Here is a 13,676-nt window from a genome sequence, read left to right as displayed (position 1 = left end):
CTGAGGCTGTACGATTTCTGTGCACTTTAGCTAAGGTCTCTATACACATTCTCTGTGTCGTTTAATATTGCTTAACATAAGTGGAAGCTGCTTTCAGCTGAATATTGTGTACCTCTAATTTAAGAATACATACATTTTCTAATTGTAAGTCTTCTCTCTCTCTCTCTCTCCCCCCCCCCCCCCCCCTCTGTTTGTGTGTGTGTGTGTGTGTGTGTGTGTGTGTGTGTGTGTGTGTGACCTGCACCTCCCTCCATCTCCAAACTGATCAGGAATCCCCAAGCAGAGAAGCTGCCGATGGCTTACATGGCCACAGACTGAATAGATAATCAATTCTGAAATCCTAGCGGCCTTAGTAAAGTGGAACAAAATCCTTTCGTATTAGCCTCCTGAGGTGGCAGTGCTTTTAACAGTCAATGGGGAGAGACTGCACATCAAGTCACTGGTTTCGCAGTAGCTAGCCTTTGCCATTGAAGCCCAGTCACTTGTTTTGCATGATCACAAGCCTGAATAGTGAGATGAGAGAATAGGATCATATAATAGGACGGCATACTGTGTCTCAGTTTGTCTTGTGCAGGCATCCTTTGCTACAGCACCTGCAGTCTCTTTTTTTCCCCAAATTATTATCTGCATTGACACTCAGCAAAATGGTAGTTCTGTCCCCTCCTACCTTCATAGGTGAAATAGGATCCCCCCCTCCTCCCTACCTCTGCCTTCCACAGATTTGGAGTACATAAGGAATTCATCATCCTCAAGGTAGTGTGTAATTATTCTGCATTGAACAATGAGAATTCATAATGTAAGGGGATCTTGAAAGCATATTCATGGCGCACCTCAAAGAAGCTAGGGAGCCCCCTTTCTTATACCCAGAATAATAAATTACACTGTAGCTATGCCCACGAGCAACCCATGACAGAGAAGAAAGTGGGGTGAGACACAAGATAGGGATCTCAGAGATGCATAATCATGAGTGTCTTTCAAGCTGCTAACCACTTTGTCACAGAGCGAGAATAAAATGATGACAATTTTAAACATGGCTGTTACTCAGTAACAGTATACTAATTTCAACATACGATTATACAGCCAACTGGTTGCAAATAACTGTTAGGTACATTGACCTAGGTTTCTAAACCTACTAAGGATGTCTTCATCAGAATGAAATTTTGATAAATTGTAAAATACCATTGCTAAAAAGCAGTCGTTAAAATTTACAGCAGCTACGTTAAAGTCAAAAGTGAAATAAAATGTTCCAGCCCAGTTATTTGCAACTGTTTGGCTGTATAGTCCTATGTTGAAAAAAGATAAATTTGGAAGGCTTAACAATGCATAAGTTTAATATTTTATCCATCTTCAGCAACTGTATCTGTATGTATTGAAATAATCAGTAACCAGTTACACAAAATAAATTTTATTTCCTTTACTGGTTTCAGGTACCTAGTGCCTACTTCAGAAAGTTACAACTATCACAAGTAATGCAACAGTTACAACATTCTGAAGAAGGATACTAGGTTAAGGTAATAAAATAGGAAATAGGTAGGTTTCCTAAAAGCAAATATAATCTTCAGAATGCCTCGACATCTTGGTGTGATTATCTGTTCCCATGACAGCATTCACAAACAACTAATTACACCTTTAATTGTATAGCTCAGTTATAGTATCTGCACTTCCAAAGGGAATCTGCATAAACTTTTGATTAATTCCAAATGCTGTTTTTATATAGCTTCTAACATTAAATACTAAATTTGTTTTTTATTGTATTTTATTTGAAAGAATGTGTTGTTTGGAAAAAAAACATTTGTTTTTTCATGAAACTCATAAATTACAAATTAGTACTAGTTACTCGAACAGTGGAAAGCCCAGGTTACAGTATTCCAAAGAGGATAGATTGTTACTCAGTGTAAAAACAACACGCTGAGTTTCAGACCGCATCTCCAGCTGCTCTGGCCAGAATGCAGCTGCATCAAATAAAAGCAACAATTGAGAGTGAGGCAGGGAAGGAGGAGGCATACCATGTTAGGGGGAGGGGGGAGGAGGTGGGGAGGGAAGTGAGTGCTGTCTCGCAGAGTGTGCAGGGACCAGATGATGTCTAGACAAGGCTTCCAGGGGCAGCATCCGAAGCAGCAGGAGAGGGAGGTGTGGAGGAGAGGGTGGGGGGTGAACAGGTGGTGGTAAAGAAATGGAGATGAACAGAGAGGACAAGAGACCAGTGGGTGCATTGGCAGAGAGTGGTCTTTTCCCCTTCTCTGCTCCTCTCCTTTTCTACTCCCTGTTGCCCTCACCCCTCCTTTCCCCACAGCTTCCTGATGCTATACCTGGTAACCTAGTCTTGCATGCTTCACCAGGCAGCACTCACTCCCCCCCCCCCCCCCATACCCTCCCCCCTCCCTCCCTCCTATTTCTCCATCCTACTATGGATTGTTGTCCCATTCAATGAGTTTCAGTTTCAGCCTGGCCTGAGAAGCCACAGATAGTGGTCATGTGTGCATGATATGTGCTTGCTTGTGTGAATGTGTGTGTGCTTTCTTTCTGAAGAAGGTTTTGGCCAGAAGTTCAATGTGAAACAGTCTTCTCACTGCACCTGTCTGCAACTCAACTATCATCTTTACAGTGAGTAGCAATCTATCCATTTCATAATATTACTGTAGTAGTTATTCTGTTACTAATTACCAAGCAGTGTCCACTGTTTATATAGTTATTTTTTGCAAATGCCAAGATTTTGTGCATTATAGCCTTCAATGACTGACTGATTTTTTGTAGTACCACACACCTCCTCCTCCTTTAAAGTGAAGCCATTGCTGTGGCACTAACCTGAAATCTCTCAATATCAGCCAAAAAATGTACAGTTTTCTCCATAAAGGAGTAAAGAACACCATAAATTACGTACACTACAGAGGAATGTTTTGCAGCAATAAGTTACTATTTAGGTTTTCTATTTAATTTTATTACTCTCTCATGTAATCTGGGACACAGTTATCTGTTTTCCAGTAAACATAAAATAACTCTGGAATTTTGCATATGCCGGGACGGTGAGTAACTACGCCCTTAGTACAGAACAGTAATATCATCTCTATCTGGTGATAATACCAATATTTAGCACAAATTCAAAAGTATGATGATTATTTTTATCATACTTTGCAAACTACTTAATTATTTGTATTAATTTGTTGTTATGAACATATTAGGCAAAATCTAGATTCTAATTCAGGTCATTTTACGTCCAATTTATTCTAAATTGCAGTAGTTTAGTAGTATAGGTGATTTAAATGACATTGAATGTTTATTTTTCTTCTGGTGATGGGATCTTTCCAGTTACTTTCACCTTTGTGCACATACTATCTCCAAGGTCTGTCAGACCAGATTGTTTTTGCAATATCGCCCACTACCCAGTTGGCTGCATTTTCACAAAGAGTGCTGCCAGTTATGCCACCATGTTTCCTACAGCCACCACTGTGGCATGAGGACACTGCTACAAATGACTGCACTGCTGCCAATGAGATGCAAGCATCCCCTCTCTGGAGCTTCAGTGGCAAGTGTATTTTAGTTCAAGTATCTATACACCAACCCCATTTTGTGCGTTTGCCAGTTGAATCACATTTACAGACTTTCATAGTGGTCAATGCTACAGATTTATATACTTAAAAAAACTGCCATTCTTCAATACAACGTCTATTTAAAAGATGTCAAGTCCTGGGCACTATTTTTAAATGTGTAAATGTCATTCAAGTGGCAAACACACAAAATGGGGTCAGTGCATGAATGTTTGAACTTAGAACACTTGCCGCTGGATCTCCAGAGAGCAGATGCTTGCATCTCATTGGCAGTAGTGTAATTGTTTGTATCAGTGCCCTTGCGCCAAGATGGTAGCTGTAGGAAATGTGGCAGTATAACTGATGGCACGCATATTTGAAAGTGCAGCCAACCATATAGTGGACAATACCACTGTTTTGTCATCTCAAAAGTCTCCTGCTGATCGCACACATTATCCAGCAAATGAATTTATTGTGCAGAATACTGAGTCACTCCATTCTTCTGATTTAATAACAATCTCTGAAAAACTAACAATTTTTTACTTTTCTTCCATTTTCCATTATCTGTCTCATGTTCCAGTTTTCTCTCTCTTTCACCTTCACAGAATGACGATTCCCTCGTAGTGAACCAAGCACAAGGATTACTTCCTATGCCAGTTGGTTATAATTAAAGTGCAGCTACTCATGGAAGTCCAGTGTTGGCTGTAATTATCATATGGCAGTGGAACTTGGTAGATATGCTAATGTGTCAATGCTTGAAAACAGATTATTTCCAGTTGTGGCCACCAGGTGCAAGTCTGGCACTGTACACTGTTTGTACGACATCCACACAGCTTTTGACAAGCCACAACATAAGTAAACAATATGGGTATTGAGAAGCGACACAATGCAGTGTTAGTGAATGGCAGCAATTAAAGTGCTGCATTAAATGTAAATGTCGTGTGACTAGGGCCTCCCATCAGGTAGACTGTTCAATGGGTGCAAGTCTTTCGATTTGACGCCACTTCGGTAACTTATGCATTGATGGGTATGAAATGATGATGATTAGGACAACACAACACCCACTCCCTGGGCGGAGAAAATCTCCGACCCAGCCAGGAATCAAACCCGGGTCCTTAGGATTGACATTCTGTCGCGCTGACCACTCAGCTACCGGGGGCAGACAGTGTTACACTGAGAGAGTATCATCAACTGAAAGGACTGAGGAGAGACCTAATGTCATTAAACGGTTTAAAGAAAATGGTAATCAAACTCGAAAACACAAGCGAGGTCGGTGTGGCACCTGGAAGAGGAAGGCATCCTATCCCAATGGAAGATACTGACAAGCCTTCTGTTGCTATAATTAACCATGCAGCACATGCCCTAGGTAATGCTAGTGCTTGTGCAGCGTCACAAGAATTTTCCATTCCACGGTCAACAGTATGGAAAATTTTGTGGTCTATTTTACACTACTACCCATACAAGATCCACACAGTGCAGCAACTGAAATCTCATGACCTGTATCAATGTTCTGAATTTGCTCTCGGCTTCTAACAATATGTGGCTGGGCAATATTGTATGGACTGACAAGGCATATTTTACATTACAGGATGCAATAAATACAGAGAACTGCCGAATGTGGGGTACTGTCAAACAATGTGTTGGGCACAAAGAGCCACTGCACTCACCATATGTGACTGTGTAATGTGGATTCACAGGCACCTTCATTCTCAGTCCATTTTTCTTTGAAGAGAAGGCACCCAGAGGGTGTGACATCAGAAGATTACTGAGACCTCCTTACAGAGCATGAGATTACTACTTTGGAGAACTGCAGCTATGTGGAGACCACTGTTTTCATTCAAGATGAGGCACAACACCTCATGGTGCTCTCCCACTGAATGATCTGCTTAATGCAAACTTCTACAAACATGTTATTTACCAAGATTTTCCAGATGAATGGCCTGCATGATCATCTGATCTGAATGCAGGCAACTTTTGGCTCTGGGGATATCTAAAAATACTCATGTACCATGGACACATCCGAGGCCATTAGGCAGAAACATGTTGCTCAGATTCCAACGAAACTGCTGCTGGAAATTGAGGATCACATCGTTTAAAGGATGTAGCATTTTCAAAATATGACAATTGTCCCTATCATCATCTATAAGTTGAACCACTGAACAATAGCTCAGCAATCCATCTTTATTCTTCATCATGTTAATGTTGCAATGCCAAAGTCAGCATCAAGTAATTAATATGTGAACATCTATATGTGAAGGTTGTTTTGCTTATTGATAAAGTTAACATCCCCATGTCAAATAAATTGGTAAAATTTCAGTGACTTTTTGAACAATTAATAATACAGTATAAACATTTGGAAATTTGTGGTAAGGTCTTATGAGATCAAACTGCTGAGGTCATTGGTCCCTAGCCTTATACACTACTTAAACTAACTTATACTAAGGACAACACACATACCTGTGCCCAAGGGAGGACTCGAACCTCTGAACCTCTGTGGGAGGAGAGGGGGGCGGGGGGGGGGGGGGGGGCGGAGAGCCACGCGGACTGTGACAAGACGCCTCAGCCACCGCGGCAATAATCATTTAAATTGTAGTTTCGAGACACGTAAGACATGCGTTAACATGAGTGCTGAGTCTGACACTGGCATGCTGTGCCACCCTCCACCTTAACAAACTATCCAATCTCCTGGTTTCCCACCTCCGGAAAGGCAACTCACTCACCCTTCACAACCTTTCCAGCAAACCTCAACCTCCTCTCACTGCACACAAACCCAGTCTCTCCCATCTACTCGATCTCCCACTTCCAGCTCCACTCCCTCCAAAACCTCAAAATTCCAATCAACACAATCTGGAACCACAAAACCCCAATTCAGTAGTTAACCTTTCCTCCAAACCTCTCTCCCAATCCGAAACCTCTGTCCTATCCAAAGGCCTCACCTTCAGCCCCACTCCCAGATTTAACCAAACAGCCCTCGTCAAAGATTTACTGTCCTACACCCGTACTCTCTGCTGGAAATATCACTTTGCCACGAAGAAAAATGATCCTAATCCTACTCCTAATGATCCAACTCCCCAAGATACTATCCAAATTGAACCATGCCTGGAACAGTTCCGTCCTCCGTCACAGCGGGACCCACCTCCTCATCCTCAAAATCACCCTCTCCTAACCTTCCAGGAATTTCTGACTTCCAGCCTTGCCTCTCAATCCTTCTTAAAAAACCTTAATCCTACTCCCAACATCACCACTGCTGAAGCCCAGGCTATCCGTGATCTGAAGGCTGACCAATCCATCGTAATTCTTCCGGCGGACAAGGGTTCTACAACTGTGGTACTTGATCGTCGGGAGTATGTGGCTGAGCGACTGCGTCAGCTTTCAGACTTTCAGACAACACTACTTACAAAGTTTGCCAAGGTAATCCCATTCCTGATGTCCAGGCGGAGCTTCAAGGAATCCTCAGAACCTTAGGTCCCCTACAAAACCTTTCACCTGACTCCATCAACCTCCTGACCCCACCAACACCCCGTACCCCTACCTTCTACCTTCTTCCTAAAATTCACAAACCCAATCATCCCGGCCGTCCCATTGTAGCTGGTTACCAAGCCCCCACAGAACGCATCTCTGCCTACGTAGATCAACACCTTCAACCCATTACATGCAGTCTCCCATCCTTCATCAAAGACACCAACCACTTTCTCGAACGCCTGGAATGCCTACCCAGTCTGTTACCCCCGGAAACCATCCTTGTAACCATTGATGCCACTTCCTTATACACAAATATTCCGCATGTCCAGGGCCTCGCTGCGATGGAGCACTTCCTTTCACGCCGATCACCTGCCACCCTACCTAAAACCTCTTTCCTCATTACCTTAGCCAGCTTCATCCTGACCCACAACTTCTTCACTTTCGAAGGCCAGACATACCAACAACTAAAGGGAACAGCCATGGGTACCAGGATGGCCCCCTCGTATGCCAACCTATTCATGGGTCGCTTAGAGGAAGCCTTCTTGGTTACCCAGGCCTGCCAACCCAAAGTTTGGTACAGATTTATTGATGACATTTTCATGATCTGGACTCACAGTGAAGAAGAACTCCAGAATTTCCTCTCCAACCTCAACTCCTTTGGTTCCATCAGATTCACCTGGTCCTACTCTAAATCCCATGCCACTTTCCTTGACGTTGACCTCCACCTGTCCAATGGCCAGCTTCACACGTCCGTCCACATCAAACCCACCAACAAGCAACAGTACCTCCATTATGACAGCTGCCACCCATTCCACATCAAACGGTCCCTTCCCTACAGCCTAGGTCTTCGTGGCAAACGAATCTGCTCCAGTCCGGAATCCTTGAACCATTACACCAACAACCTGAAAACAGCTTTTGTATCCCATAACTACCCTCCTGACCTGGTACAGAAGCAAATAACCAGAGCCACTTCCTCATCTCCTCAAACCCGGAACCTTCCACAGAAGAACCCCAAAAGTGCCCCACTTGTGACAGGATACTTTCCGGGACTGGATCAGATTCTGAATGTGACTCTCCAGCAGGGATACGACTTCCTCAAATCCTGCCCTGAAATGAGATCCATCCTTCATGAAATCCTCCCCACTCCACCTAGAGTGTCTTTCTGCCGTCCACCTAACCTTCGTAACCTCTTAGTTCATCCCTATGAAATCCCCAAACCACCTTCCCTACCCTCTGGCTCCTACCCTTGTAACTGCCCCCGGTGTAAAACCTGTCCCATGCACCCTCCCATCACCACCTATTCCAGTCTTGTAACCCGGAAGGTGTACACGATCAAAGGCAGAGCCACGTGTGAAAGCACCCACGTGATTTACCAACTGACCTGCCTACACTGTGAAGCGTTCTATGTGGGAATGACCAGCAACAAACTGTCCATTCGAATGAATGGACACAGGCAGACAGTGTTTGTTGGTAATGAGGATCACCCTGTGGCTAAACATGCCTTGGTGCACGGCCAGCACATCTTGGCACAGTGTTACACCGTCCGGGTTATCTGGATACTTCCCACTAACACCAACCTGTCAGAACTCCGGAGATGGGAACTTGCCCTTCGGCATATCCTCTCTTCTCGTTATCCGCCAGGCCTCAATCTCCGCTAATTTCTAATTTCAATTTGCCGCTGCTCATACCTCACCTGTCTTTCAACAACATCTTTGCCTCTGTACTTCCGCCTCGACTGACATCTCTGCCCAAACTCTTTGCCTTTACAAATGTCTGCTTGTGTCTGTGTATATGCGGATGGATATGTGTGTGTGTGCGCGAGTGTATACCTGTCCTTTTTTCCCCCTAAGGTAAGTCTTTCCGCTCCCGGGATTGGAATGACTCCTTACCCTCTCCCTTAAAACCCAAATCCTTTCGTCTTTCCCTCTCCTTCCCTCTTTCCTGATGAGGCAACCGTTGGTTGCGAAAGCTTGAATTTTGTGTGTATATTTGTGTTTGTTTGTGTGTCTATCGACCTGCCAGCGCTTTTGTTTGGTAAGTCTCATCATCTTTCTTTTTAGATATATTTTTCCCACGTGGAATGTTTCCCTCTATGCAAATTAGTAATTCCTACACACCACCTTTTAGACATTACGGTAATATAAATTCTTTTACAGAAAAGGAGTTGCCAAGAAGATTTTTTTCAGTTTATGGTGGTTGGTTGATTGGTTGGGTTGGAGAGTCAAGGGAGCAAACTACAGGGTCATCAGTCCTCTTTTCCTCATGCAAACAGATCTCAGATTAAAACCATTCCCAAAATGAGTCAAGGGAAGTAAAAAGCAAAAAAGTAACTGGGAACCACACTGAAAGAGAAAACTAAAAAAGCAAATCGAAAGGGATAAACATGCACTAAAAGGGGAAAAAAAAGCAGTTGAAGGTATTAAAATAATACAGCAGATAGTGTGGGCTGGCTGGTCGCAAGAATAAAAAAGGATGAGCCAGCCACTTTGCAACATACTAAAATCTCCAGCCAAAAAACATAAGGCTAGATAAATACAGACAGAGAACAAACGAACATCAAGGTAAACAAACGGCAAAGAAAAATCAAGGAAGAAGTAAAATAAAGGAAGGGTGAAGTCCTGGAAGTGAGTGATAAAATTCTCCCTCTCAAAGAAAACATAAAACTAGATCAGCCATTGAGGCATTGTCTCCTAATGCCGTAGGCAGAGTGGCAGGTTAAAAGTCCACCTCAGGGTGGCTAAAATTGGGCAATCTGACAAGATGTGGGCCACAGTCAAGTGGGAATCACAGAGACATTGAGGTGGGTCCTTGCAACATAGGAGGTGGCCATGAGTCAGCCAAGTATGGCTGATGCAAAGTCGACAAAGTACAATGGAGTCCCTGTGGGTGGCTCGCACGGGTGACCTCCACACACACATTGTCTCCTTAATAACAGGTAGTTTATTTTATGTACTGAGGGTGCGCCATTCACTAGCCCAGATCCTGAAATCTTTATGGCATAAGACCAATCGGAGATCAGTCCCCAGTGTGCTGATCTCTAGAGTCAGTTTAGCGGTAGCCTGTTTGGCCAGCCTGTCAGCAAGTTCTTTCCTGAGATTCCAATATGTTCTGGGGTCCACATGAAGGCCACTGAAGTATGGTGAGTGAAGCACTGGTCAAGAGCTTGTAGGTTGTTTAAGGAGTCACTACAGATGAGAAAGGACTCACCTGTGCAGGAGTGGATATGCTCAAGAGCACAACAGATGGCTAGCAACTCTGCAGTGAAAACACTGCAGTCATCCAGCAAGGAGCACTGTTCAGAATGTTCAGCGTGAGCATAAGCAAAGCCAATGCGACCATCAACAATCAAGCCATCATTGTAGACTATTTCTGAGACCTGGAACTCGCCAAGAATAGAGAAAAATTGGTGGCAGAGGGCCTAAGGAGGAATTGAGTCATTTGGGGCTTGTGATAGGTCCAGACGAAGCTGTGGCTGAGGCACATGGACCCTGTAGGTGTGTGTGAGTGGACTCGGAGGAAAGGTAGCAGAGGGAAGGGCTTGAGTTTGTGAGAAGGGACAGTTTGTTTTATATTTTATCTTTCTGTCTGTCAGATATTTTATATCACTGGATATGTGATCAGAAATTTCGGGCTGCAGCATTGTGCACACCTTTTTGCGCTAAAGACAATCTTAATGTGGAGTAATGAATGTAATTTTTTCTTCTGCTACTGTAATTATGTACACAATTGTTCCTTTTGAAATGCAGTTGATTATTTACAAGCTTCATGCGGGAATAAATGTACTTTGAAACAGTTGCGTGAACTATGTAATAAGTCAATAGAAAAAGCTGACAACCCTAATGTGATTTGGGAGTAATAAATGTGAAAAGATTTCAAATTTGTCTCTACAGTATTGTGTCAGTCATTTAACATTCAGGCTACAACAACAACCAATTTCAGAAAGAGAGAAACCAAGGTTTCTTAGCTATTGAGCTACAGGCCTTTCAAATATTTGTGGAACAGGATGGAACTAAAATCAAACACTGTGGCATTCTTTTTGTGTTTTCTCATCAGTCACTAAAATATTCTCTCTATTTTAGTTTATTTGAATTTTAAGTGCCACTTTTTGCAGTCATTTTGTTCAGTAAGATTCCAACCAGTTGCTTGTAACACCAAAAATTTTAAGCTTTCATATGAACTTTTTGGATGTCGTCATCAAAACGGAATAAATTGTTATAGATAAAGTGCAAAAACACTAGGTCACAAAACACAATACAATACAATAAATAATCTTGATATTATTTTTTGTAAAAGGAAAGAACCAAATTAAAAATTAGAAATAAATTGTGAGCTACGATATTAGGAGAAAGAGTGATTGGCTGCTTCAAAAGATGAAACAATCTGTGTGCACAACTTGAAAAATACTTACTCTGAGCACGTGATGCAATACGTCTTCGATTAGACATGCCTTCAAGCTGCTTCAATACTTCTTCCATTTCAGGTCTATCTTTTGCACGCTTGCGGACACACAGTTTGCCCAGCTCCACCAGTTCTAGAAATGTTGCCTGATCACAAGGGCCTGCTTTCCTATCAGCTAATGTGAGGATCTGTTGATCTTCACACGCCTCCACATGGTCTTTCTGAATGTTGAAAAACATTGACTTCTTAAATCATGTTACACAATACTTTACATTCATAAATAATAATATTGCTAAAAACTAAATTCAAGCAAGGAAGACAAGTTATTTATTTAGAATTTGAAAACATTCATAACTCTCCACTCAGGGATTCAGCATATTTTCATTACATCATTAGACATCATAGGACATGCAGGGAAGGGGGGAGGAGGGGGAGGTATTGGTCTTATGTTTAACACAGTACAAAAAACAATACTAGAACCATTGAAACTTTGAGCACCAAATCATGTTTTAAATGTTCAGTTGTACGCTTTGTTTTATGAAAAACAAATGCCTTCCAATGCCAGTCTAACACATAAAGTAAATGTAAAATAAGAAGCAGGCAACCGCTCATCTATAGGAGATCAAGGCATGGAGCACAGAAACACTTCACAGAAAACAGCATTCATATTCATAGCATTTCTGTGTTCTATGAATCAATCCACTATATCTGAGTGATTGCCGTTGCCTTTGTCTTATTTTACATACTGCTCCATCCAGGATTTTCCATAACTGTTAGATATAGTAAACGTAAATGACAAAATTAACAAGATTTCTCCAATGATGTGTTGTTTAACAGCAATAAACAATATTTTGCTTCACACAGTTTTCAAATTATACAGACAAATTCACCTGTTCTGTGATAAATAATAAAATATTGGAGTTGAGCGCAGTAAAAACGTGCTGTTGTGTCTTACAACAAACGCAGTAAAACTTAAGAAAACTGTTTTAGTCACTCTTCCAATGTTATGCTTGTGATAGAGCACAATTTGGCTAAGGTTCATTTACATTTGTTTTAACGCAGTAGTTATACGCTTAAAAGGCTTACTTTTCTTCTTCCATCTTCATCTTTGTGTGGTTAGAATGCAAATTTGAGATGATATCCCAATAAGTACAGCCAGAAATGATTATTTGCAGGACCCTTAATTATGCCAATAGTGAACATCAAAAGAATGTATCTGATTACTTTAATAATCAGAAAAAAACAGCACCAGCAATATATAATGTACAAATGTTTATGTAAGCTAAACTGTGGAACATAATTAAATTGGAAAGCATTGTAGTGTGGACTATTCTCCTTTAAACTGATACCAACAACAGTTATAGAAACTTCTGAATAAAGATAAAAGCTCACTATCGAGTACAGACAACTTATTCACCAAAATTATTAGCCCCACAAATGTTTCACTCCTATCCTAAGACCTCATGTTCAACCTTACACCCACAACTAATCCTGTTGGACTCATCGAAGATCTGTTCTCCGATTTCCGATCCCTGCAATGGGATCTTAGCCACCAATCCCTCCAACCAAAGCCAACCTATTCCCAACAATGAACCCTGCCTCTCTCAGTTCATACAACCATCCGCCTGTGATCCTCACCCACCCAACCCACCCTTGGCCATCTTCAATGAATTCCTTTCTTCAGACTGTCCTTCCCAAGGTCTCTTCCTAAGAACATCAACCTTTCAACAGAAGAAAGGACAGCCACACACAGCCTCAACAAAACATGTTGTTGTTGTTGTGGTCTTCAGTCCTGAGACTGGTTTGATGCAGCTCTCCATGCTAATCTATCATGTGCAAGTTCCTTCATCTCCCAGTACCTACTGCAACCTACATCCTTCTGAATCTGCTTAGTGTATTCGTCTCTTGGTCTCCCTCTATGATTTTTACCCTCCACGCTGCCCTCCAAGGCTAAATTTGTGATCCCTTGATGCCTCAAGACATGTCCTACCAACCGATCCCTTCTTCTAGTCAAGTTGTGCCACAAACTTCTCTTCTCCCCAATCCTATTCAACACCTCCTCATTAGTTACGTGATCTACCCACCTAATCTTCAACATTCTTCTGTAGCACCACATTTCAAAAGCTTCTATTCTCTTCTTGTCTAAACTATTTATTGTCCATGATTCACTTCCATACATGGCTACACTCCATACAAATACTTTCAGAAACGACTTCTTGACACTTAAATCTATACTCGATGTTAACAAATTTCTCTTCTTCAGAAACGTTTTCCTTGCCATTGCCAGTCTAC

The 13,676-nt window shown here is 42.1% G+C and overlaps 1 protein-coding gene across 2 annotated transcripts in view; it reads right to left on the bottom strand.

The window, feature by feature from the left end:
- LOC126190815 (interleukin-1 receptor-associated kinase 1-like) overlaps positions 1 to 13,676 on the bottom strand; it is a 177,500-nt gene that overhangs the window by 43,197 nt on the left and 120,627 nt on the right. For both annotated transcript variants that reach the window (XM_049931380.1, XM_049931381.1), the window contains exon 10: positions 11,395 to 11,605. In XM_049931380.1, coding sequence (XP_049787337.1) covers positions 11,395 to 11,605 — 211 coding nt within the window. The remainder of the gene's footprint in view (positions 1 to 11,394; positions 11,606 to 13,676) is intronic.

The sequence above is a fragment of the Schistocerca cancellata genome, chromosome 6 (assembly GCF_023864275.1).
Source record: "Schistocerca cancellata isolate TAMUIC-IGC-003103 chromosome 6, iqSchCanc2.1, whole genome shotgun sequence".
In the NCBI taxonomy this organism is placed as follows: domain Eukaryota; kingdom Metazoa; phylum Arthropoda; class Insecta; order Orthoptera; family Acrididae; genus Schistocerca; species Schistocerca cancellata.
The sequence above is the reverse complement of the archived record's forward strand: the minus strand, read 5'-3'. Positions and strand labels throughout refer to the sequence as shown.